Source organism: Fusarium oxysporum, chromosome 15 (assembly GCF_000149955.1).
Source record: "Fusarium oxysporum f. sp. lycopersici 4287 chromosome 15, whole genome shotgun sequence".
Lineage (NCBI taxonomy): Eukaryota > Fungi > Ascomycota > Sordariomycetes > Hypocreales > Nectriaceae > Fusarium > Fusarium oxysporum.
Window position 1 is genome coordinate 1,441,870 of NC_031000.1, and position 26,528 is coordinate 1,468,397.

A 26,528-nucleotide genomic window follows, 5' to 3' on the forward strand; every position below is an offset into this window, starting at 1 on the left:
CGATAGTCAACTTCTATAGTCAGAATGACGAGCATGACGCCCTGGAGATACTGCTACAATGGCCCGTCCTAGGACGCTGCCTCGTTGCCGGTGACTTCAATGCCAGACATCGTAGTTGGCAGACAGGCCATGCTACCAACCGCGGCCAAGAAATCGCAGCCTGGTCATCAGAAAACGACTTGAACCTAATTAACACTCTAGACATCCCAACAAACCCATACGGCAACACGATCGACCTCGCCTTTACTAATATGCCACTGGCCGAAGCTACTGTTGAAGACCATCTCGCTACCAGCTCTGGCCACTTCACACTTAGCTTAACCCTCCCGGATATCAGGCTAGCTCTGATTCAACCGGGTAAGGTACGGGTGACAACAGAGGACGAGCTCAAGCGATTTATCGAGATCGTAGAGCTCGGGGCCACAAGAATCCCTCTCGTGGACTCGACACCAGCGGAACTAGATGAGCTTGCCTCTGCACTCGTGAATCTCCTAACATCGGCAGCAAAGGCAGCTGGCCGGCCTACACGGAAGGGCGCACGTACTGCTCCCTGGTGGACTGAGGAGTGCGCCGGTGCCGCGGCGTCATTCCGTGCCATTAGAAGACTCTACCCTCTGGGCTTTAACCAGGATGTCCAGATCGCCAAAAGAGACTTCCACCGCGTCATCCGTCGAGCCAAGAGACTATACTGGCGAAACCTCATTGATAGCTTCACCGATAGCAGCGCTGTTTTCAAAGCCGTTCGGTGGCTGAAGTCCCCAGGACCCTTCCAGCCACCACCGCTGCAGGTCGGCGATGTCGTCTATGAAACACAACTAGATAAGGCCAATGCACTTCGTCGAGCTACACTGGAACGAGGAACGGCAGACGATGTCATCGAAAACCCTTGGATACCAGTCTCCTTTCCTAGATCGATCCCATTTCCACTCGAAATCTCCCTAGACCAGTCACAGTATGCAACCCTCCATACAGGCAATACATCTCCTGGATCAGACAACATCACCGTTAATCTCCTTAAAGCCGTATGGCATATCATCGGGACGCACGTCCGCCGCTTGTTCGAGAGATGCCTCTCTGCAGGCCACCACCCGAAACCATTTAGGGAGGCAGAAGTAGTCATGATCGCCAAACCCGGACGCCGAGACCTCACATCGCCACGGGCTTGGCGACCTATCTCTCTGCTCTCCTGCCTCGGCAAGGGTCTAGAACGGCTGATCGCACGCCGTCTAGCATGGGCAGCTATTCACTACAGCGTTCTTCACCCACAACAAGCTGGTGCTCTCCCCAAAAGGTCGGCAACAGACCTAGTGACCGCCCTGATCCATGATATCGAAGAGGCGTTTGCTCGCACAAAGGTGGCCACCCTGGTCACAATGGACATCCAAGGCGCGTTCGACACCGTCTTGCGCAACAGATTGGTGCTGCGATTGCGCGAACAAGGATGGCCTGACCATCTCGCTAGATGGGCTGGATCCTTCATGAGTGGCCGATCGGCCCGTGTCAGATATCAAGACACCCTCAAACCCTCCTCTCCTCTCCAATGCGGTCTCCCTCAGGGGTCGCCAGTATCGCCAATTCTTTTCCTACTCTACACAGAGCCCATCTACCGACTCGGCAACCCCCAAGGCCGCTTCGGCTATGCAGATGACACAGCTATCCTGTCCATAGGCGACACAGTAGACGAAACTACGGCTATGACTTCTAGTGCCATAGATGAGATGGTGCACTGGGGAGCGACAAACGGCGTTTCCTTCGACCCAAAGAAGACCGAAGTCATGCACTTCTCTCCCAGAAAACTCATGACCGCTCCGGCGGTACGTCACGGTGATATCGAGAAACATCCCAAGTCAGCCCTACGCGGGCTGGGTATATGGCTTGATAGTAGATTATCGTTCCGAATCCGTGTCGAAAAGTGGGCGGCGAAAGCGCAGGCAGTAGCCTACTACTTGGAAGGACTGACTAAGATAAAACACGGTCTGCTGCCGAGTGCGGTCAGAAACGCCGTCAGAGCATGTGTCGAGCTGGTCCTACCTTACGGCGCCGAGGCCTGGTACCCAGGTACAACCCGGCCGCGGTGGAGTCAGCCATCTAAACATATAGTATCCAGTAACCAACGTCTCATACAGAGGACGACCAAGGCCATGAACCAATCCATGCGGGCCATTCTCCTTGTATGGAAAACAACACTTATCGCCGCTCTCCACCGGGAAAGTGAGATACCACAAGTCGACTAACTCCTAGAAGCACAGCGACTCAAGTTCTCGGCATGGCTTAAGTCGCTCGACGGAACGCATCCTCTGACGACCCGAACACTTCCACCCAATCTACTTATCTACCACGATCTCATTAAACGCAGATATCAAGCACCGACCGAGAGCGGCTTCGAGGCACGTCTTGGACGCACCGACAAGCTCCCCATGCCTTGTGTACGACCAACACTCCTTTAGCATTGCCTTAATCAGGAGCATATGGCACCGCTGTAGATAGTATCGAAAGACGAAACCGCTGAGGCCTTCCTCCATTGGTTTCAATACCTCGACCCACTTACCCTGGTTGTATACTCAGACGGCTCCCTGTCCTCAGAGGGAGCCGCCAGCTACGGCTTTACTATCCACCAGAACAACCTCTCGGTCTTCGACTGATCGGGTCACCTAGGGCCGGCGGACGTCTTTGACGCTGAGGTCACAGGAGCATTGGAAGGGCTCAAGGCCGCCCTAAATCTTCAAGAAGTAGCAAGACAAGTATCATTATCTGCCTAGACAACCTTGCAGCCGCCACATGCCTGCGAGACACACCACCTGACTCCTCACAAAGAGTCTTCCTCGAGTTCTAAGCCCTGGCAGCATCACATAGGGCCACACAAGTACGCTGGGTACCAGGACACACCAACATTCCTGGCAATGAGCGAGCCGATAAATTAGCAAAAGCAGCATCATCACTGCCCGAACGCGAAGGGGCTCAGCCAACGCTGGCTTACCTGCGAAGCACCGCAAGGCAGAAACCGAAAGAAGCATTCAAGACTTGGTGGTCCACCGCCCCCCCTGAGCAGTATAAGAGATCCAGTCTCAAGGCGACCACAGGCTGCCCACCGGAGCTATCGCTCCCGTGTGGAATCTTGCACTATCTACTAGCAACGAGATCCCTCTATAATGACTTCACCGCATATCACGAGAGATTCGACCATAGCAATGCACACCTGGTCTGCTTATGTAACCGACGCAAAGCAGCAGATTATATTTTCTATTACAGAAAGGTACCACCGCGTCATCGGATGAGGCATCCCTTCACTGAATACAGCAGTCAACCTTGTAATAGGAAAAGACTTCACTAAATTTGTCAATCTATCCAAAACAAGCGCCATCTTTGACAAGATCTCTCCTAATCATTAAGACGAGGCCGGCTCAAGACGCACTCGCATCTCTTCTCTCATTTATCTTCTTTTCTTTTCCTTTGTGACCTCTTCTTGCTACCTGGGCTCTGCCAGATCGAGGACGCTGCAACGCACTTCATCTGACCGTGACTACTCGGGGCAGCCTCGAACTGCCGCAGCCAATGCTTTACCATAGCCTGCCTGGTCACAGGCCTGTCTTGCGACTACTGTTTATCAGCCGCGCCTGGCCATCCCGCTGTCGTGTAACAGACTCGATACGATGCGCGGTTTGTGCCGCTGATATGCTGGATACAGTCGTCTGTTGATGCGTTTGCAAATAATTGCCGCTTGATAAGGACGTCTAATTTCGTGCCGCGATTGACTAATCCTCTCACAGCCAATAACGTGCATGATGAGCGAGTGCTCCAGACAAGCGAGTGCTCCACCAATCTACACCTTAAGACCTAAAAAGAGTAATAAAAACACCACAATCTATCTGACCAATTAAAATTAATTGCTATACTATTCCCTATTGACCTCGATTGCCTCTTGACAGGTCCTTGCATTATGCCCGGTCTTTCCGCAAATACTACACTGCCGAACCTTTGGTCCTTGTGACCTCTCGCGACAACCACTTCTTGACGATTCAGCTATAACCTGCGTATCAACATCCGTCTGATCAATTGCTTGTGATGCTTCCCCTATAGTTAAAGCCCCTTCTTTCTGTACCCTAGCCCTTTTTCCCCTCCGGCGTCGCCCTACTGTCTTATTCTGTTGTTCAAGTTGTCGAACCCTATCATGTAGTAAGACCATCTTATCCATAAGAATAGTTGTTGCCTTCTCAAAATGCTTTACGGCTTTAATTATTGACTCAGGGGAGCTGCTCTTGTGATTTCTAATCCTTCCTTGTAGATACTTGGAATGCGATTGGGCCTCTAGTGGTGTCTTTGGGGTCCTTGCAGTCCAAAGGGTCGATGGTATTGTGACCTCTACAGGAGGCGTCGGAGTCCGAAGCTGCACATCAAGCTTCGAGATGACATTTTCTGGGTCAAAGGGAGCAAGCCCAGCTCCTCTAAAACCTCCCTTGATATTGCTTTCTGTAATAGCAGCTTGGTGGGCGGCATAAAAGGCAGGAAAGAACTCGGTCTTGGAGATGTGGGTTATAGAGCATCTGATCAGATGCTCTATTTGTCGGCCATATGCCTTTTTCAGCGGCCCAAAGCACCCTACGTCAAGAGGCTGAAGTAGATGAGAGGCATGAGCAGGCATACAGAGTGTGATAATCTTGTTCTCCTTGCAATATTCCTCGAATTCGATGGAGTGGTGACTTTCGTGACCATCAAGGATCAAGAGGCGATAGGAACCAACTGATCGCTTAGCTGTAGCCCGATTAAAGTGCTTTAGCCACTCAAGACCCAGCTTATTATTAGTCCATCCATTTTCGCTCAATGCAATAACCCAATCGCCGGGGAGGTCGCATTCTTGGTACCAATTGGCAAGGTGATCCTTGCCTGCACCAATGATGAACGGCGGGATCGATTGACCTTCTGCACTGATCCCCTCGATCACAGTAATCCATTCGCGGTTTCCAGGCTGTACTTGCTTTGGTCTTCCTTGCCTATGGGAGCTTGTGACGACGATTCCGGGCTCAATCACGCCCATCATAAAGCCGGTCTCATCAAAGTTCCAGATATCATCTGATCGGATGCCGTATTTTGCAATTGTATTCTCTACAAGCCGAAACCAGCCACGAATAATAGTCGGGTCTTCGCATTTAGCTCTCTGATAGTCATACCTCCGAGATAGACGTGTCTCTAGCTCTGGTTGTCGCTTGACGAAGTATTGAGCCCAGCGCTTGCCGACGCGTGGCGCGTTGCGGTTGGCAAGTAGAGAATTCGCGATATCTTCTACATATAATAGGCTTGAGGGAAATCCTTGCGAATCTAGGTCTAAATGAATTAGATTATTATCTGCTCTTCCTGATCAGATAGTTTCTGTGACCTTGTGGGAGTATCACGCGTTGAAAGAATGCCTCGCTGGCGGCGACGTAAGGCAAAGCGGTCAACATGATATATAGCTGCGGCCTTTCGAAGACTTAATTTTGGGTTATTCTGGAGGGCCTGAAGGGCAAGAATAATCTTAGCTTCATTTGAAGACTCTGGCATATTAGGTTATTGAGAAATATCTAATTGAATAGTGATAGTGTAGGTTGAGGGATTTTTGGAGCACTCGCTTGTCTGGAGCACTCGCTTGTCTGGAGCACTCGCTTATCATGCACGTTAGTATTTTGTAATTAGCACATAGATAAACCTCCGTTCCTCAGCACGTCCTTTGCCCCGCTAGGGGGACTTTTCGGGGCTAAGGGGGGCACCCAGATGAAAAATATACCTACATACATACATGGATTGTGTTGTCGCCGGACCAAACCAGGCATTGCGATTGGCTCGTAGCTCCCAGAAGATTCGATATCCAAGTGACCCTGGCTCGTCCATGGGATCGGTCCAAAACGGCGGCAACGGGTGAAGTAGGTCAAAGCAAGATCAAGGCCCGTTGACCCCCGTGCCAGTGAGCGTCCCTAATCGTCGAGTGCCGAAAAAAGGAGATCAACTACCAAATGTCACCTGCCCCAGAGTAAAAGAAATTGTCTTATGAAACCTCATTTGCCAGAACCAACTCGCTATCTCTAAACAAGCGCGATGCGCATCTGCGTCCCGTATCGGTGACTGTTGATGGTTTCTGTGCTGCATTGCAGCTAAAGACCCTTGACCCTGGATCAGACAGGGTGTTTTGCACGTTCCATGAAGAAGCAAAACAACCTTGTTCGATTCGAGACAACCATCGCCGGGCTGATCTGATTAAATTAAACGAGCTTGGAAGGGAAAGGGTAGGAAAAGGAAGTGCAGTAATAAGGTGCGGAATAACAGAGGAGAAGACGGACGAGCGCGATAAACAAAGACCAGGGTCCAAAAAGCAACAACTACCGTACCATGGATCGATTGAAGCCTTTGCGGTTGGAACAATGTTGGATCTGCCAACTCTGCCCCCAAAGGGAGAGATCGTTGGATACAGAGCACCGGGGCTGTTGACCGCTCTCCGATATCTCCACCCAATGCGGTCAATGATCCCCCATCTGTCTCCATATCCGCACGCCCTTGGGCATCGAAAAGCGTCATGTCGACGGAATGTGATCATAGCCCTAGCCCACGATGTTACCTTGTCTTTCTCACACTTCCCCGGTTGGGCCTTTTCGTCTGCCAACCCCGGACTAGCACTAGCGCCTAAAGTAGTAGGGCCCCCTTGCTCGGGGCGCTGTCGAGCTGGTAGTTCCAATGATTCCATCAATCATTAATCCGTTATCATTTAATTAGCGATTTAATTCAAATAATTTACTTGCTCAATCGTTAGCCGGCGACCAGCGACCTGGGCTGACCAACCCAGCTCAATATGGGATGCAAAAGATGGCAGGCTAGTAATCTAAAGGCCTACGTTGGAGGGTCCATCGCAAGAGACAAGACATCGTCCAATACCAAGAGCTGAAGGAGGAGGAGGAGTAAGCAACAAATCAAAGCGCCATTCCCGAAGGAAGGGGTCCCTATCAAGCCCGAGCCGCTCCGGGCGCCAGCCTAATGATCGTATTTGATGCCGCTAAGGGGCGCTGCCTCTGGAAATAAAGAACTACAGAGTACAGGAGACCAAAGATAAATACAGTAGGGTTGAACAAACAACCTAACCAGCAAACAGATGCATGAAAAGCCTTGCGCCCAGACGCTTGAGGGCCGCTCGAGCTCTACTGTGGAATGTCTGGGCCATTCAGCATTGGGCGCTTGCGCTATGGTGCTGCGCTAGGCTCGGTTTGGAGATGCACCGACGGATTGGTTTTAGGATCTAGCCATCTTTAACGTTGGACCAGGAGGTGCGAAATCGAGATTTTGCATCTGGATCTAGCTGATGACAATGCGGTCTTTGTCCCTCCATAAATCGACGCTGATCCTGTGTGCGCTGTGTGTCTCGGTTTGTGTCTCTCCGTCTGTGTCTCTCCATCCGTGGCCGTTAATTCACTGCCAATTGGCTTTCAAAAGCCGCCGGCCATATTTACGGATGCCCTACTTAGCCTTACTGTCTTCTTCCCATATCCCAACCACCTCATCGATCTGGCCAAGAGATCCCAACTTGTGGGTTCTCTGCTGCTTACAGGTCAACGCGCAAACAAGCCTACGAATATGCACAATTTTTCCTTATTCGATTGCCGCCATCTCCTGCTCCTCCTCTCCCCCTTTTGAGGCAGAGTGTTGTTTGACACTCGCTGTGTGGCCTAAACTTTCGGCTTTCTTAGGCCGGGTATAATCCCAGACGTCTGGGCCTTATCCTTAGTCTCTCGGTAGCCCTCACCTTTTCCCCCAGCAGCGCTTAGTTCCGCCAGGGGATTCCATGCTTACCGGTACTACTTATTGGCTGCTACATTCCAGTTTCACTTCTCTCATCTGGTTACTTGGGCGATTGATCGGATTCTCCGAGAGGCAAGTTATGACAAGCAACCATTAATCAAAAATTCTTACCTATACGGTTGGCCCGAACGGGTACTAAATTCGACTTGAAATGCCAAGGCACATCTTGTCGCTGACTCTAAAGCCGCAATCGATCTCCAACGGTTAAGTCAGGATCTCAAATAGTCGTAATATGTATGCCTTCACCAATTGCAGGAAGCTTGATGTTTAGATGTTAGGCTCATCCCAAGGAGGTCTTAAATTAAAATCGCTCAACTGATTCTTTGACCTCTTGTCGCTGTAGTATTTGTTCAAGTCTCAATTATGCTTTTCATCCGCCGTTAATGCGTGTCCCAGCCGTCCAAAATTCCTCAGCTCCTCTCGCCTAAACGCCTGGTATCTTCCTTGACCCCTTCCCAATGTCTCAGGGACTGCTACAGGTCTTCTATGAACCTCGCGCCACGGTAACAATATTCAACCAAGTCAAACTGTTACCAATTACACAATAGACTGGCTATATGTGCATATACGGCACATTAGCTTACTATTAGTGCTCTGTACGCCGCTCCGCACCCTCTACATCCATCGCGAAGCGACCCTGGCACGGCGGGTATGCCTCTGGTAGTCGGTATTGTAGGTTTGCAACCATTGGAATCATGTTATTCAAATATTCCACACTCCGAATGCCTTCATCCCAGAAGAGAGGACAGGTTCATCCGAGAATCTTGTTTCTTTCGAGGCTGAGACTCCTGGTGCACCGGTGAATTAGGCGCAGTAGGCAACTGCCCTTGAGGAGCAAACGAAGGTAGCCTAGGTTGACACTCATGGTGCTCTCTGGAAGATGGCGAAGCTAGTGTGCTCAGGCTGTGTGCGTTGTGAAAGGGTGGTAGTTCGACTGGCATATGGAGCGAGATGGGCTGGCGAGCGGGTGACGTGATGTAATTAGAACTGATGTCAGACTCAGCAGATTCGGAGGAGCATGGTGAAGGAAGCGGAGACTCAACCCAGAACACGGGGTGACGAAGGCTTGGACTCGTGAGAGGCAAGGCCGATGTCGAGATGGAGAGTCCAGGTGGGTTGTGGGGGTAGAAGTCATCGTGGGTCTGCACGGCACATCGACGGTCCATCCTCCTGCGGCGGTTCTGGCTACCATTCCACCAGTTCTTGACAGTATTATCACTTCGGCCATGAAGACGTCGCGCAATCTCGGCCCAACGCTTTCCCATTTCATGCACTAGTCGCTCAATCTGGAGTCCCTCCTCAGGTGTAATAGGATCGTGGTTGAGAGTTGGCTTCAAGTTTTGATGATAACGCTCGCGGCACTGCTTCGGTGTTCTTGAGCTCAGAGTCTGGGCGATTCGTACCCAGTTGAGAGGGCCATGGGTTTGAACTAGGTTCATCAGATACGCATCTTCGGCGTTGGACCAAGGGCCTCTCCGGTGAGCAGTCATGGTTACTGATAGTGGCCGGTTGGCAAGTGTGACGATGGGCTGTTAAAGTAATGGGCAGTTAGATGGTAGTGTTGTAGATATTATTCGAGCTTTGAATGCAGGAACGGGGTGGTTGCTCATTGATGTTATAGATGAAGATGCAGATGGTGAAGGGTATTGAGCCTCTGGAAAAGAGATCTTGGCTCAGAAGGAAGGGGGAGAGGTGATCAAATATCCGTGGAAAAGCTGGATGGGGCGAGGATGGCATGAAGCGTAATGTATGGGGAAAAGCAAAGTCGTGACACCTGGGCGGGTGTGATGGAGTGACCGCCCTCTGGCAACCCCAACTATCTCGACAGCGGCAATCCTGGTGGCAGATCGAGAAATTTTGTTGGCGGGGGTGAATCTGGCATATCTGGAACCGACGGGGGTGTGTCAAACCGCTGTTTGCAGGGTGTCGGGCTCATCAGCTATTGTCCGTTATCCTCAGAGGGCAATACTAAGAACCAACGACAAATCATTAGTGGGTGCTACAGCGAAGCAATGATTGACGATGTTTCTTTAATTACTGATTAGACTAAATCCGTTTCAACGCCAATGACACAGGGTTGGTTGCAGGCTTGCTCATCACCTTCACCGTTACCATCGCTGTCAGCGTCAGCACCGTGGGCCCCCTCAGCCTGTGCAGGGACAGCTAGCAGGAGGTTCTGGCTGGGACCAGGGTCTGAGGTAGGACGATCGTCGTTAATGGGTGGCTGCTGGCCTGAGCCATCTGGTTGGGATCGTCGGAATGAACGACGGATACGTAGTCAGCAAGGATTAGAGGTACAGTGGGATGCAATAAGTCTGAATACGGGGCGTGTATCCTTTCAAGCTGCTAGCTACTTAAGTTGAGTCTGTGCGTATATTATCTCTCGTGCGCCAATTTCAGCTATACTGATTGGCTATTGGAAGCTTCTTACTAGGATTAGGAGTTTGCTAAGATAAACAGGGTTAGACTGAGTGTGCCAGTACATAAACAGGTGTTCAAACTTATTGCATCCCATTGCACCGGCTGATCGTTGGGGGTGCTTCTGCTTCCCACGTCGGGCCTTTTGACAGTGCATACTTGCAAGTGGCTGTACGCTCCTCAGTTACATCGGTATGCTTTGGACAATAGCAGCTATGAACGAACACGTTTGGAATGTCTGCAAGATCGTAATCAGGAGCAAGGCCGCTGGGTCATGGCGTCGCCTGTAGTTAGTTACGTAGTACTAAGTTAAGGACAACATCGCCTGCCCGCGTGCCGTTGCACTGCGATGCCATGGTAAGATTGCCGAGTCCAAAACCAGGCAATCTTGGACATTCTCTGTACATCCGAATACTGAGGCGGATCTGGGACCCTGGTCCTGCGCAGGACATGCTGTGATATGCTGTGCTGTTACTGCTGCTACTGCGCCATTATCGCATTCTCCTGTCGACACCACAGGCTGTTCGTCCACGGTTGATCAGATGTGGAGAAAGCCGACCCGGGTCCGAGGATCGTGTCGAAACTGGGGTTGTGAGAGATGACGATGGACGATGGGAAACGAAACGAAACAAAAACGCCATCGCCTGAAGGCAAAGATTGACCAGTGCGCCTGTCGAGCACGGACATCAGTCCACGCTTTTGTGGGTACAGCGCAGAGCGCACAGGCTTAGGGGAATTAACAAGTTACATTTTAAACCAGCTAACATATGATAAGCGAGTGGGACACTTTTGACTTTGCTAGTATTTACACCTTGCAAGATAATTACGTTAATAAGTTCTCAAAAATTGAAATTAAGCCTAAAATAACTCAAACCTTTATATGCTATTAGCTAGCTTTTAAATAGCTTATATAAATTTTTACGGAATCATTAAAAAAAAATTATATAACGTGCATGATAAGCATGCGCGACAAAAAGGCGGCATACAAAGCGTAATAATATCATTCTCTTCACAGTAGATCTCAAAGTCGGCCGAGTGGTGATTTTCGTGACCATCGAGGATCAGAAGACGATAAGAACCAATTGATCGGTTTTTGTTCAATTCGCTTATCTGTTCAACTCGCTTATCATACACGTTAGTCTTTTCACTTATGTCAGTGAGGTTTCTCAGGTTAAGCATAACTCTAGTGAGAAGGGAAGGCCGTCAGAAATGATAGGGCCACTCTCTATTATACGTTGCGTGTAGTATTCCATCATCAAACCGATACGATTAAGGTTCTCCGGTATGGAATTTGAGTTCAACAGAGTTCCCCAGTTTCTAGTAAGTTACGCAAGGAGGTTCCGGTGCTTAAGTCGTATCTTTCCATTGGCAATGTCTAGATTTTGAAATAAGTGGGAATCTGCCCCGCTATCACGGCACGTCACCCATATTTATAATTGTTGATCAAGATTTTCTGGTGTGGTATTTAGAGAGCTTCAATTTTCGCACAAGCCCAGGATGATAAGAGATATTATAGGAAATGAATTCTTGACCTTTACTAATTTCTGTCGATGATTTCCATAAGGTTGGGAAGCTCTAGGTAAATACTTTGCGGGTCAGCCGAGTACGACTCTATAATTGAACTGACAATCCAAGCCTCTTGCACAAACACTTCAATATCGCATGCAAGACATCGGACCATGTATCCGCAGGCACCAGCACCATTCAAGAAGGTCATTACAAGAGCTTTAAGTAATTCATTTATTTTGGGACGCCACATGAAACCAACTTGCCGAACATGTTTCGTTTTTAGCATTCTCCACCGACTAAAATATCTGTGCCGATCCCCTCCTTTTATTGGGAACTAAAGTTGCGCTTGAAAATTTCTTCCAACACTAGCCAAAGGTTCAATGTAACGTCGACGATGCATCTCCTGATGATCTTGCTTCATGATCGGCATATCGAACCCACAGTTATGCCGAATTGTCTGAGGAACTGCCAGGAAAGCCCGAGGCTAAGACATAATGAACCACTTGCCCCAAGACATGTCATGTAGGACCTCTAATTGCTGAAAAGGTTTGATGAGAGAACTGGGCGCCTCTCCCGCCTTTAGAGGCCGTCGTTCCCATCCTCACCACCTCGTGGCTTCTTTCCTGAAACCTCTTGTTGCTCTCTTCGTATGACATATAGGTGGTCTATTAGGATCTAGCCTTCTCGACCATGAGCTTTCCCGGTGCAGCGCCTCCATCCTCGGGCGTGGAGCTGAACCTAAAGCATCCATAAGATGTGCTAAGGTCGTGCAATTATGCCAGACAAGCTCTTACCATTGCGTCTGTGTCCGCTTTCGTTGTGACTCGTTTTTATGTCAAGACAAGGGTTATGGGAGGAGGGACAACGAGAGATGACTGTGAGTATTGTTGAGGAAGGCCATCTCATATTGAACGCTGACCCTGAAGAGTGGCCACTTATACTTCCTACGTATGGCGCTGCAGCTTCCTATGTCTTGTATCTGTGAAGGTAATCTCGTTCTAGGCGTTGATGATCGGGTATTGTATCACAGCCTGCGTTGGTATGTCCATCTGTTCTCAAGCCGTTGCTGTTCTTGCTAACGCCTTAACAGCTGGGACTTACGGCGGCGGGCTCAATCAATTGGAAGTACGAAAGGAATATGCGCCGATTTCTTTCGAGTAAGTTAAATACATATAATAACATAACTAATCTCTAATATTATGGTGTTACAGTCCGGATATGCTGCCACTATCTTCTACGCTCCCATGGCCCTGATCGTCAAACTTGCTCTCCTCTTCATCTCATACGAGTCTTCGGAGATGTCCATAAGGAAACCATGATAGGCATCTACATTTTTATCGGCATGCTTGTGGCATACTATGTGTCGGGCCTTTTCATCAAGATCTTTATATGCTGGCCGATCAGCGCGTACTGGAAAGGAGAGACAGACAAATGCTTAAACCAAAGCGCCATCATTTTCGCCGATACTATCATCAGTGCCATCAGTGACTTGGTCATTTTGCTACTCCCGACCCCGCTCACGTGGTCACTACAGCTATCTAGACGGAAAAGACTCCGAGTCATTGGAATTCTTTGTGCTGGAGGCGTTGCGACAGCTTTCAGTATCTACCGATTGGCAATGATCCTGCACGAGGGCAAGTCTGTAAACTAGACCATCGTCTTCACAAAGGCGATATTATCTGGGTAAGAACATCCCCCGATTTACTTAACAGTGGGACTAATGGTCATAGCAATGCGGAGGCCGGGATCGGCTTTAATATGCGCCTGTCTTCCATCTATAAGCGCTCTGCTAGTTCGACGTAAGAGATAACCCTACTATGGAAACCAAAGTCACTCAACCCACGAAGACGTTAGTAGACGTGGAGAGATCGTGATGACCCGATCCTTCCACGTCGATGCTGGAAGAACAGGCAAGGAGGTACACCACGACGCTTACGACTTGGGGCACGACGAGGCTGGATTATTTGCTAGCGTTCAGGCCAACCCAAAGAGCAACTATTCGAGTCGAAGAAGGTCCGAATCTACTGGCTGAGCCATTCTACCGCATTATTTAGGCTTATCAGTACAGCCGTTATGCACATGACGAAATCAGACATCAGAATCGAGGACGGCTACAGTGTCGATTATGAGATTGGTCCACATGGAGTTATTACCTCTGGTGTTAATACAGAAACCGAAACAAACAAAGGACAAAGACTGTCAAGGAGACGGGCGCATAAAAGACCTTATTATAGTATTTAATAACACCAAGAAAGTACTAGCAGAGGGCCCAAGCTTTGCACAAGAATCACAATTCTGGAAATAAACCAATACGACGGCGTCTTGGATGATGTAAAGTAAAACACTTGAGAGACTCGGCTTTAGCCAGTTAATGAGTACTAAGTAGAATTGAAACCCAGATCATACCCAGAGGGGTTGCCCATACCTCAAGGAAGCGGCGGTGCCTTGGTTTGCAAGAGTGCTAGAAAGACGGAAGGCCTTCCCCATGAACACTTCCGACCGACTGCTGAGAATAATGATCTCTGTTCATAATGAGGGGCTAGAGCTCGCTAGTAACCAATGACAAAATTAACTCTTAGTACAGTAAAAATTTGCATCGTCTTATTTTTACCTAGTAATCTACGGGATTAATAGATAAGTTAAAGCTAATGCATCCCGCCGTGTATTATACTTAATGGGGCCTGCTACCTTATGAATTTATACTTCAAGTGCAACCTCCTAATAGATTAGGTGATTAAGCCTATTAAGGGTATATAAGTAAAAAAAAAGGCCTAAAACACATTTAGCATTTTAATAAGTATATAGCATATCTTAAGAATGGCATCTATCGCATATTAGTGATTAATAGTTACTTACGCTACCTCTCCACTCGTTTCGACCGATTCTGTAAAGAGAATAAGATTATCATAAGCTCTATGCCTTCTTATTTATCTCATATTCTTTAACCTCTAGATAATAGATACTTCGGCCCTCTGAAGCGAGCATAGAGTCAATAATCGAACAGCTAGTCAAGTCACATATTAACAATATGACCAAGGTTAACTTCTTAATTACTTTTAAGGCCGCCTTCTTTGCTATTATAGGAGAAATAAATATCAAGTCAGGATTAGGGTATTGGGATTAGTACCTCTGGACCCGGCAGTTATCCTATCAAAGCTAGATATCAAGTTACAAACGCTAACGTCCCGAGTAAGCCTAATAACAGCGGCGGGACCTTGGACTTCCCAGATACCTCATAACCCCACGGAAGCCATTTTATAATCAACACCAACCAAATATCGAATTGCTCGACACCAGAGTAACTCACAGATACCGATATATAAGGCCGTAGACGAGCTTGCGAAAGGCACACAAGTTTTAGCACATTGAGTAACCCTTCTCAACGACCAGGTCTATTCACTATAAAGGACTAATAATGCGCTTAGTAGGCATCGGAAGGCAAAAAGAACAAGACTATAGCTTAGTGAGATGACGGCTATTCAGCTAGGGCAGGACATAATATCTCAAAAAGGTATCAAGAAGAGGATCGAGAAGGAAATAGACGGGAGTGGTAGCCATCCTGGAATAGGCGCAGCAAGTAAAGGGAACCGCGGAAGGTACGGCAAGTCCAGAAACAATATGCTGGCAATGAGGAAGAGGGAGATTTTATTTACATATATAATTCCGAGTAGCAGCTTGGAATTAGATATGTTGTGGTGGTGTAATTAACGTTGACATAGATGGAGTGGTGGAAAATCCGTCGTTCGCTTATATCCGCTGCTCGCTTACACAAAACGTTACATGTTTCCAACGTTAAAAGAGTACAAATTTGCACCGCTATTGCGTTGCATCGTTTTGGACTAAATGAGGGAGATGGGGATTTCGTCGAGACCACTATGAAGACGGCAACCCATAAACCAAGAGTTTTCCCCGTAAAGCCGAGGCACAGCACCACTGGAAGCAAGGCCCGAATAGTTGGCATATAGCTCCGCCGAAATATTCGTGCTAGTGGATCCAGGTCGATCTGGATCATCGGTCATGTCGGAGCTTTGAGCTTTGAGCATTGACAAAGGCTGAATCGAGCTCTGATCTAGCAAGTTAAAGTAACGATAATTGGCCAATTCTAGACCCTTAAAACTTGAACTTGGCTCTATTCGAGATAACGCGACCAAGAAAGAGGCAAGATGTTGAGCGATGTAACCCAATGGACTAGTTCGGCGCCAGGTGTATCTCCGTCTTTGGCTCTCCTTCCAGATTTGACTTACCATAAAACGCACATTCCCCGAACGCCACTGCCTCGGAACAGGCCCTGCCAATCTATCCCGCTTTTCGCTACGAGCCCCACCCTTGGCAGTTTGCGCCCTCTTGGTTCTTGTCCCGCGTCGTCCCCTGGCCATGGCTGTGGTCAAGGGCTCCAATCATTCAGTCATGGTCATCAACAGGGGCCGATGAATGAAACAACCTGCCTTCTGGTGACTGCACGCCTAGCTATCAGCGAAGAGACCGAACTCGATGGCGCGCGATCATGGCGTTAAACCAGTCTTCGGGTTGCCGTCCACACTTTCGGTTTGTTATATACCCTCAATTCCACAATCGACGTTGCACTCACGTCCTACCAGTTTTTTCAAAGCCGGAATACTCCACCCTACAGTATCTCCATTGACTAGTGCTAGGCTCGCCGCCCTAATATCGACAACATTAATATATTAAGCCGGCGCCATCGATCTCTAGCACTGATCTACCCCCCTTTCTAGCCCCTCGACTAAATCGGATCATTTTGACACAATGGCTCATATCGCTGAATACATCGTCAGTATTGATGTTGACCATATAACAAGGCCACCCTCTCAGTCCTCAAATGACTTAGTATGAACGCAACTCCCTCGACACTTTAAGTCTTTCGTTTAGCCCAGGCTTACCAATCCTGTCTCTTCAGAATCAGCTTCATCCAGAGAAGCCATTTACTTGGGGAGTGCGACAGCCCGACCCACCGCGGAAATACCAGTTCTTCCCCAAGGAGACGAGGTTGCCGGTCCTTAACAGCAGGACTAAAGGCGTGGACGTCGAGAAGGCTATTTCTACACCTTCGCTGCCAACGGGTGATAGGATAGACAAGCTCGCGCTAGCTCCCAGTGGCCTCACAAAGAGGCTCAACCAGTATATTTTGGTCCGACAGCGCAAAATCAGTGTACCAGAGCTTGGGCCTATGACAGCAGTTCAAGAACTTGCCATTGATTCCCGTATGTGATCCAAGACTAGCATTTGACTTGATCTTGTGAACTGACTGAATACCAGCGGCTATTCCTGGACGCCCGACGCCCTCACACGCGCGCTCCACTAGTGTCCCTAATAATTCGTTCGGAGAGTACCAGCTTACGGACACTTTCCTTTACATCTCCAGCGATGATAAAGGTTCCCAGTCTCAGTCTCTCGGCAAGGAGGCTCCTCAAACATGCTCTCAAGGCATAGCCACCGTCTCGCCGAAGTGCCTTGACCCCCCGGTCAATCCCAAGTCTGATGTACCATTACCCTTACTCCAGCGCCTGCAATCCCTCAACTACTTCACTACTAGGAATGAATCCCCTAGACATGGCCGCATCAATGGATCCCCTCAAAGCCGCACGGCCTCCATACCCAAGTCTTCTATGCCCGATCTCACGGCACCTAAGTCAGCATCGATCAATGCCACGTCCTGCGGCACGCCGGCTACTCCTGTTTTAGCACCACTAATGGAGCCTAATGCCGCATATCTTAACCTACGGAATGGAAGTTACACTCCTCCCACCATCACGACGGAAGTAGGTAATGCCTCCCGAGGCCACCGAAGGGGTGACTTGGAATCATCGGGGACTATGGGCAGAGGCCTACCGAGGGAGGGATCTGGCTTAGGTACCAACAACGATCCATTCGTCCAGAGACCAGAGTCGAGGAGAGGCAAGAGCTTGGAGCAAAAGGCCTTTGAACCGTTGCCTATTGGTCTGAAGCAAGCCGATGCCTTTGAGCAACTCGAGCAGTCTGAACTTACTTTACTTCAAAAGAAAGCGTTCGACCAGGTAAGACGATTTGATATTCTTAAGTCAGCGGATGTCGAGACGCTTTCTAAGGTCAGTCATATAGTCAGTATTGCCAGCGGAACCCGACTAATAATTATACAGGAACTCCGTCACTTGGATGAGAGGATTGAATACTTGCGTCATACCTACAATGCTCTCCGCATAGGCCGCCGGAACCTCCACTCACGCATTTGCCAGTACCTGCGCTCTTCTAGTATCGCCAAGTTCAGCCATGAGTTGTTGCTGAAACAGGAGGAAGTACTTGCGAGTCTGGATGCCTCTATTGATGACTGGGTGATGAAGCTGGAACAGGCAGAGAACCGACAAACCCGCGTTCATCAGAAGCTTCTCGAGCATATTGCTGCAGCTGCGTGCCTACCTGTTGGCGGATTGACCACTACACCGGAGCCACAACAGACCAACACTCCTGCTTCTAGCACCGGTGACATATCGACTCCTTTGCGAAGCCCCTCCAAGGAAATATTCGCATCCGCTCGTCCCTTGAGCACCTCACCCTCGCCTCAACGCGCCGTAGCTCGGGTTCTCAGCACCGTCGCGGAGCAGTCTATTATCGGAAAGATAGCAAGACGAGAACCTGAGCAGCATGTGACAAGGACTGCATCTCCGAATCGAGCCGATGTGGAGATCATCTGCATCTATGCTGGTGATAATTTGTATGTTTGACGAAAGGATATCCTGATGCCAGGGCCGTCTCTCCTCTAGCGTTACCACCAACAACCCAGAAAAATGAGCCTATTGAGGGCGCCATCTCCCTTCTCTCAAATTTCGTCTAATATGATCTGTAGAAACTGGACAGCGTCCATCTTTGTCCTTAATCATATGCAATAGATGAGTTGGAAGTTATCGGGAGCGAAGTTGGTGCATGTGTTGCTGCCCACTGCAAGACGATGTATCCTGAATCAAGTCTTCTTTCCTCAACAACAGGCCCGTGCATCAGGCATTTTTATTTCGGCTCGATTGGTGGCGGGGCTAAGCAACTCAGTCTCTAGACGCCACACCGGAGGGCAAAAAGAACAAGTCTCTAACTAGGTGGAATACTTTCTATTTAAGCAGGGCAATATATGATATCTCAGAACTGTATAAAGAAGAAGATCGAGAAGGAAATAGGCAGCAATGGTAGTTAGCCTAGGGTGGACTAAGCAAGTAAATAAAATTACAGGAGGTGCGGCAAGCCTAAATATAGTTTGCGGATATCTAAGAGGGAGTTATAATTTATATAAATAATCCTAAGTAGTATTTTAGAATTAGAGATATTATAGTTATGTAATTAATATTGACTGAGATGGGGTGTTAGAAATTCCGCCGTTCGTTTATCTCCTCAGTTGTCATCTCCTCAGTGCCCACAAGCCTCAATCTGTTGAACAGGTGTTTGCCACGCGCAAGCAGGGGTCATCTAAGATTGCGCACGTAAACCGTAAAGCCTCCAAGGGGCAGAATTTGAACACAACATAACATGAATACACGAATCTGCGTTAATGGATCGAATACACGTAATGTCTGACAAGAATGTTCAATGAGGTCTACTAGACATTGTTGTCAGATAAATATGCGAAAAATTTCCACTCTTATCTTTACGCCAACGGGTATAGCTATATCTTTAGTTAGAAGAAAACACTAGGGCAAGGTAGCTTAGATAGTTAATACTAACCCTATCCTAACCCTAAGCGGGGTTTGTTTCTCGGCCACCCTATTCTCCTCTTACCCAGAAAATAACAAAGGGGCAAGCTTCTCATTGAAGGTGTCAAAGTTTTCACGAGCCCTAAAACGGTCCGGGCTGGGGCGAAGCATGGGGAAGACATGGAACCAGCTAAAGGTTGCCTACCCGCCTAAATTAGTACGGTGCATTCTCTTCACAACTAAGCCCTACTAGTAAAGACAGGGTTGAAGTTTACATGTGACCAATGTCATGAGAGAGCGACCAAACTAGCGAGGGTTAAGTGCACAAGGATTTCCCATTTAGGAAATGCTCCCAGCAGGCATATTTCCAAACCATGACACGCTAGTGGCGATATTGTGATCGACGGTTTGGCAGCTATATACCTAGCGTGCAACGCTTGGCACGCCCCGCAGTTCTTATCGAGGCTCGCGCCTTGTTTCCCCTCTCCAGGGACGGATACCTAAGATGACAACACATAGCAAAGCCTATACTGTGGAGGCTGAGAAGGGAGAGAAACAACTTGGTTGCGAGTCGCAACGGGGGAGGAAAGAAAAAAAAAGTAGCGGCGTGAAAAAATGACGAGCTGAAGATAAGGATAACCTCAACTTGAGTGAGCTACGGTACCGTTATCACGATCTCGCAGCGGGAGCCGCTCCCGCTAACAACGGGAAGCGTTGGCATGACGCCAGAACAGACGCCATGCAATTATCACAACATGCGGCTTCTTGTTCGTTTGTGTACCAACATTGCCCCAATCTCCATAATAATCATTACAGCTTCATCGTCATGAGCCCCCCCGGGGGGGGGGGGGGAGGTTCAAGCATTTCAGCAAGTCACGGCGCGCAGATCATAGACTCTTGGGTGCACCATCGTTTCCGCTTCGGCCCAGGGCGGAGTTGCATTGCCCCAGAAGCCAGGATCAGGATCGCTGATCGTCTACCTTACCTTAGAGAGTTGCTAATCTGAGGAACACCCTCCAGGCTCTGGGCAATCTCCCGACGGCATGGTAAACTGCGGCGGCTGTCTCCAGCGAGTTCCACAAATAACTTCATCCCATCAATTGTCGGAAGGCTCCGCGAAGTAACTTGCCCCATGTTATAAAACTACATGCTGCAGGGTTTTTTAAGCAGCGATAGCATGTCTATCAGTTATGATCTTATCGTTAGACGACGTGCAGGTCGAGCGAAAATCGGTGCTAAAAGAGGCATAACTAGCCTAATGGTGTGACTTTAATTGGATTAAATCCCTCTGAGAGTGACCGCGTCGGAGCCTTTCGACGATTGACGGGATACTGGCATCTTTTTCCTTGTTAGAGATCGTGCAGAGATATCATGCTCCTCATGGACTCTCTTCTGTCCTTGCTCTTGCTCGCTTGGTTGTGTGTCTCGCAAGCCGAGGCTCACTCTGGGGGCTTTGGCCGTGGGTCAAGTCCTGACATCTTGAGGACCAACGCTCCTCAGACAGTGGCCTCTCCCGTCTTTCCCTAGTCTAAGTCAGTACTGGTCTCCCCGCTCTCAGCTCCCAGCTTCCTTGTCCACTTTTCCACACCGGGAAGGCAGAGAAAAGAAAAGGCGTGAAAACGCCCTCCGTCCAAAGTTACGAGTCCTGATCCCAGGTTCGCGGTCCACGTCACGCAAGACTGCATGTTCTAAGCTTGGGGATCTTCTTTCATCACACATGTGCCTGCTTTGTCGCCTTCTAGTCAATAGTAGGTCAAATTCCGCTTCGGTAGATGCACAAAATCCTAGCTCTCTGATCGGAGTTTTTCTAATGTCCCGACTGGAGGCACTCGACAGAGTTAGCGAGATGACAAAGCATGTTAGCAGCTTGCCGACACGAGTCGAAGCATCCCATCCATTGTACGAATTCATGGCTTGGTTCAGCGCCCGCATTTTGATCCACGAAGCCTGCCCAGCCCCCTCTCCCCCGGTCGCCGTGCCTCCATTGGCTAAAGCCCCGGACCAAAAACACAGATCGCACCTGTAATCAATTCCGACGAGCCCCCGATTGAGCGCCGAGTATCGCTAACATCCCCCTGTCCGCATCTGTTAGTGCTTACTGCCTGTCTCAGAACAAGCACTAGAGGCCATCTCGACTACATTGGGGTAAACGTAGAGGCCCCGACTGCAACTGTCCAATGGACACATCCAGCTCAGGTCAGCTCGGACTCAGGGGAGTGTGGTGGGGCCGATGAGGTAAACTCTAACCAGGAGCAATGCGCAGCTGCCGCTGGGACCCGGTTTCTGGTAGAGCATGTCGGTGTCAGTTAAGAACCTGCAGTGCCGTGCCAATTCCACTCACGTCAAGCAAAGATCCTCGCTTCACCCAGCGCGGCGGTAGCAACTGACAGTTGCTCCTCCACGGGTTCCCTTGCCTACAATGACCGCTCAAAACTTGCTTCGCGAGTATCAGGGCCATATTGTGCCTCAGAGCTACAATGCCGGCTTCGTCGCCCTCAGCTTCGTTGTTAGCTTGGTTGGTGCTGGCTCGACGCTCGAACTCATCAACAGACGAACCGGCCTCCGGGGTCTCTACAATCAGTATGCTTCTCCGTCGGCCGTCTCAAACCTGACTCTTATTATTAGACTTGATTGTTGACTGAAACAGTTTACTACTCATGAGCTCCGCCGTTACGATGGGTGGAGTGTCCATCTGGTGCATGGTATGTACTTGCTCGCCTTACACCGGATTCCTTACATACACTTACTAGGTCCTTCAACATGCAGCACTTCATCGGTAACCGAGCCATCGATCTCGCCGACGGAGAACCAGATATGCAGGTGGCATACTCGAGCGGATTCACTGCCGTATCCTTCTTTGTCCCCATCCTGGTGCTTCTAGCTGCCTTCGTCGCCGTCGGTACTAACAACTCCGTGTCCTGGTGGAGGCTGATCACCGGAGGAGTTCTTTGCGGCACTGCCGTCTGCGGAATGCATTATCTTGGTAATGCTTCCATTGATAACTATACATGCGTCTATCGACCAGCATATGTCGTCAGTTCCGCAATTATCGCCATTGTTGCCAGCAATGTGGCCCTGGCGATGTTCTTCGTCTTTAGAGCTATGTGGGCTAATTCATGGTGGAAGCGAGTCATTTCGGCCGTAGTGCTCGCCGGCGCTGTATCTGGGATGCACTGGTGTGCTGCTGTAGGAACTCATTATCGACTTGTCAAGATTAAGCCTGAGGGCAATGAGCCGTCGAGAAGTGCTACTGTAGTTGTGGTCATCTGCTTGGTGAGATCATGGACTCCTGTCAGCATGTATGTAAACCCCGCGCGTCGCTAACCTGCAACAGTCACTCAGTGCTTGTTTCATCATTGCCATCTCAGCCATCCTCAGAGCGAGAAACATGAGGCGATCTGCCCTCCGCGCCCAGCAGATCACTCTTGGAGCCGCCATCTTCGACAAGGCAGGGAGGATCCTCGTTGACCCGGATGGACTCATTCCTAGCACAGTAGTGACTGACTCCTTCTTGGAAAAGGTGAGTGACCACTACCTGAAGCTCCGATGACTGCAGACTGACCGAGGCAGAATACCAAGGAAGGTTTCAATATTGGCCACCCGCTTTTCCACTGGATGTTTCTAGCATCCAGGAACTGGGGTATGATCTCGAGTCTAGTCGGAGGCATGAGACAGCATGTATCGCAGCTGCCGCACTCACGCACGCATAAAGACGGACGACGTGGCATTCAGCTCGTAAGCGACCACGGCGAGATGATTGAAAGTTACGACATGATCTTCCGGGAACTCTTTTGTCTCGCTGCAGCGGCGCTTGCTGACCGGCTCAGAAATGACCTCACGTCAATCGGAGTGTTGTGGGACGAGATTTTGCCAACAGGTGCGAACGTCAGACGGCCGCGGGCTCAACAGCAAAAACCTGACCGGGGGGGATTTGTGCCGGAGGCTATCGAGACCGGTGACGATAAACATGACAGCCTCAACATGGCAGAGAAGGGAATCAACGTCCGACAGCAGGACTACGGGCGTGGATCGCTGATGTTCTTGATCAGCCATACCGATTCGGAACGTGACGCCGAACGATTTGTGTCAGCCGGCTATCGATTTGCCGAGCTGCATCAGGTCAGCGAAATCATCAGGTCGAGCATGCATATCAAGAGCCACGAGTTCGAGACAAAACTACGGGATATGTCAACCTACACAAGCGATCAGAACCATCTGCTCCCTGGCGTTCATCTAGGCTTCTTTGCAATACGAGCCCGAGTCAGTTCGGGGTTCGAGGTCCTCGCACGAAAGGGTACCCGAAATCTGCTCCCATCCATGGCTCTTCCATTCAATGCGCTCGAGGATTGGCAGGTCCATTTCCTTATGCAGTTTACCAATATGTCGGTCTCCAGGATCCTCCAGAGCTTCAAAGACGGCAATGCATCCCAGCGAACCACTCGGGAGGCTGAGTTTGCGGGCCAGCTCTCAGATACTATCAAGGCTCTGCGAGAGTGGACGCAAGAACCCCTTTTCGAAGACGCCGTTCTCACATCGAGTATAGTCCGCGTGCCTTGCCGAGGCGATGGAGGGCGGTCGGAAGCAACCATGATCGCGATGCGGCTGGTGGTCCCCATCCATTCGGTGCTGACCAGCCCCAACTGCGAGTTTGTTCCTCTTAGCTTCTTCAAGATGCGACAGGTGTTGCCACAGTTCAACCAAGATTTCACGCAAGGCGTTCATGTGGAATTCGGACATATTCCTAAGACGATAGATCGTCGCGAAGGATTCCAGGACAGCACCATTGGGCTTTCATCCAAAATGTGGCCATTCGGACGATCCGATACCTTAGTAGGGGCGCGACGAAAAGCAAAATCCGTGTCCGCCGCACTCAGTGGCAGGCGGCTTCCATCACCTGACTCAGCACGATCAATGTCAAACTCAACCATCAATCTCTGCCCGCCTGGAAGCGTCAACCGGACGAGGTCGCTTGATTCGACAGATGATTCAGGGGCGTACCCGGCACAGGACGAGCTACCACAAGCAACGCCGTCATATGGTGGCATCATGGTGTTCCAGGAAATCACCATTGATGTAGAGGAAGGGAAGGAGACAGTAAGGGCGCAGAACAACGGTACCGAAACTTCGAATACGGTCGTCCTGGAGAAGACAAACTCGAAGTCGTGGCCGGGAGCTGGCATCGAGTTGCAGACCATGGGCCATTTTGGAACCAACGTGCAGGCTGGAGCCCGAGTGTCTAAGGACATTGAGGCTCACAGAGGCACGTCAAGTCATGTTGCTTCGTTCATTGATGTCTTGTTTTCCGAGACAGTGGAGAGTCGCTGAGGCGGACCACGTGGTTAGACTGGGCTTATAGGCCACTCTTCTTCCGCCGTCCCCCCTCCTACCTTTGGCGCAGATGGCACCTTCATGCTGCCACGTTTCCCTCGCGTCAGGTCGCGCGACGAACAATTAAACAAACTTTGAGGCAGCTCCCACTCCGGTATTCAGGAGTATGATGTGCTCATTATTGGAAGAAGTGATACTGGTGCCTACATCGCTCTTCATGCTGCCACTCGCGGCCTCAAGGTTGCTGTTGTCGGGCGCAACGACTTCAGCAGCAGCACCAGACAGCACCCCATCTGAGCTCCTGGCTGCCCATAACGCTACCTTTGACAAGTGATATTCCAAGCCGGTATTTTGAATGATGATGCTTATCTTTTGGTGGTCAAGGATACGTATAAGAAAAGGAAGGTAAGGAATTTGGACAATGATCGGCAGAGGGAGATGGCCACCAGGTGCCATGTTGTGGCACGCACAGCGGAGGGTCACATAAGAGAGGGTTAAAAGAGCCTTGATTCTATGCTAAAAGGGGGTTGGCAGTGCTCCTTATATACCAATAGAGCGTTGATCCATAGGTGGCCAAGCGAACCAATCGGGCCAAACCCACCTTTTGACACATGTGGGTAAGCCTGTGATCCAGATGGAGGGAGAGAATGGGGGCTTACGGCGCGTATATTTGGTTCTTCGCTTGTCGCGGTGTGGATGTTGAGAGGGAGACTCGAGTGACGAGCTGAGTCGACGGCTTGGCTGGTGACGCCTTGTTACACATGTTGAGACCGTGTGACTAACGTGGTCCGATCTGCTAGTGGCTGGGATGTGGATACTATGTAAGGAGCTGTGCTCCTCGGATATATGAACTTAGAACTAACAACACCACAATCAACCCCGTTTTTGTTTCGTCAAAGCCATCTTCTGCTTGGCATTGTCGACATCCATGTCGAAACTAGGAGGAGTGATGAGGTTGGTCACATCAGCATCCGTGAGAGGCTAGGGCTGGTGGGAAGAATACGGCGGCATACAAAGCGTGATAATATTGTTCCCGTCGCAATATCTCTCAAATTCGATAGATTGGTGGCTTCCATGTCAGGATTAGACGACGTTAGGGACTAATTGTTTGGTTGGTTGTATATTGGTCAAAGTACTTTAGCCACTCGAGACCCGTCTCGTTATCAGTCCAGCCATTTATAGCCCAATCGACCGGGAGGTTGCTTTCTTGGTACCAATTGGCAAGGTGATATTGACCTGCAACCACAATAAGCGGCTAGACCGCCTAGCCTTCTGCATTGATCGCTCAGATGACTATAACCTACTACTAATTTCCAGGCTAAACTAATTTTGGCTTTCCACGCCTCTCGGCCCGTGTGATAACTATACCGCTTGAGACCTTACCGTTATAAAGCCGGTCTCATCAAAGTTATAGATATCATCTGATCGGATACCATACTTCGCGATTATGTTCTGTACGAGCCTAATCCAGTGGCGAATAATAGTGGGATCCTCACATTTGGCCCTCTGATAGTCATACCTCCGCTGGAAATGCGTGCTAAGGTCTGGTTGCCGCCTGATGAAATTGATAGCCCAGGGCTTGCCGACAGGCGATGCATCGCGATCAGCAAGCAGTCGCTTCGTCATTTCTTCAACATCACGCAATCGCGGAGAAAATCCTTGTGAGTCTAGCTTAAGAATATACTGAACTATGATCTGTTCTTCTAGATCTGATAGTCTGCGTGCGTTTGAGATAGTATCGAGACAAGCAGTAATGCCATCCAGACGTCGATAAAGAGTAGTATATGA

General features: G+C 49.6%; 6 protein-coding genes across 6 annotated transcripts; 3 read left to right on the plus strand and 3 right to left on the minus strand.

Annotated features, from left to right (window-relative positions):
* Positions 1-8,543: 8,543 nt before the first annotated feature.
* On the minus strand, positions 8,544-9,305 carry FOXG_14431 (uncharacterized protein; the record flags this gene model as incomplete). The annotated part of the gene is made up of 1 exon (XM_018394489.1): positions 8,544-9,305. One exon carries the CDS (start codon positions 9,303-9,305, stop codon positions 8,544-8,546), a length of 762 nt encoding a protein of 253 aa, XP_018254655.1.
* A 3,405-nt stretch (positions 9,306-12,710) lies between these two features.
* On the plus strand, positions 12,711-13,061 carry FOXG_14432 (uncharacterized protein; the record flags this gene model as incomplete). Its single annotated transcript, XM_018394490.1, has 3 exons — positions 12,711-12,781; positions 12,833-12,899; positions 12,954-13,061. The coding sequence occupies 3 exons, from the start codon at positions 12,711-12,713 to the stop codon at positions 13,059-13,061; spliced, it is 246 nt and encodes an 81-aa protein (XP_018254656.1).
* Positions 13,062-15,581: 2,520 nt separating this feature from the next.
* On the minus strand, positions 15,582-16,118 carry FOXG_14433 (uncharacterized protein; the record flags this gene model as incomplete). Its single annotated transcript, XM_018394491.1, has 2 exons — positions 15,582-15,806; positions 15,987-16,118. The coding sequence occupies 2 exons, from the start codon at positions 16,116-16,118 to the stop codon at positions 15,582-15,584; spliced, it is 357 nt and encodes a 118-aa protein (XP_018254657.1).
* Positions 16,119-16,506: 388 nt separating this feature from the next.
* On the plus strand, positions 16,507-18,458 carry FOXG_14434 (uncharacterized protein; the record flags this gene model as incomplete). The annotated part of the gene is made up of 4 exons (XM_018394492.1): positions 16,507-16,587; positions 16,658-16,961; positions 17,017-17,825; positions 17,877-18,458. 4 exons carry the CDS (start codon positions 16,507-16,509, stop codon positions 18,456-18,458), a joined length of 1,776 nt encoding a protein of 591 aa, XP_018254658.1.
* A 3,286-nt stretch (positions 18,459-21,744) lies between these two features.
* On the plus strand, positions 21,745-25,622 carry FOXG_14435 (uncharacterized protein). The gene is made up of 5 exons (XM_018394493.1): positions 21,745-21,992; positions 22,060-22,114; positions 22,179-22,685; positions 22,747-22,932; positions 22,983-25,622. Exons 1-5 carry the CDS (start codon positions 21,832-21,834, stop codon positions 24,735-24,737), a joined length of 2,664 nt encoding a protein of 887 aa, XP_018254659.1. The 5' UTR covers positions 21,745-21,831; the 3' UTR covers positions 24,738-25,622.
* On the minus strand, positions 24,864-25,196 carry FOXG_21721 (uncharacterized protein; the record flags this gene model as incomplete). The annotated part of the gene is made up of 1 exon (XM_018402068.1): positions 24,864-25,196. The coding sequence occupies one exon, from the start codon at positions 25,194-25,196 to the stop codon at positions 24,864-24,866; it is 333 nt and encodes a 110-aa protein (XP_018254660.1).
* Positions 25,623-26,528: the final 906 nt, after the last annotated feature.

Coding starts and splice junctions, on each gene's coding strand:
- FOXG_14435 (XM_018394493.1), top strand. CDS start 21,832: ATGACCGCTCAAAACTTGCTTCGCGAGTATCAGGGCCATATTGTGCCT. Junction 21,993..22,059: donor CTCCGGGGTCTCTACAATCA/GTATGCTTCTCC, acceptor TGACTGAAACAG/TTTACTACTCATGAGCTCCG. Junction 22,115..22,178: donor GAGTGTCCATCTGGTGCATG/GTATGTACTTGC, acceptor TTCAACATGCAG/CACTTCATCGGTAACCGAGC.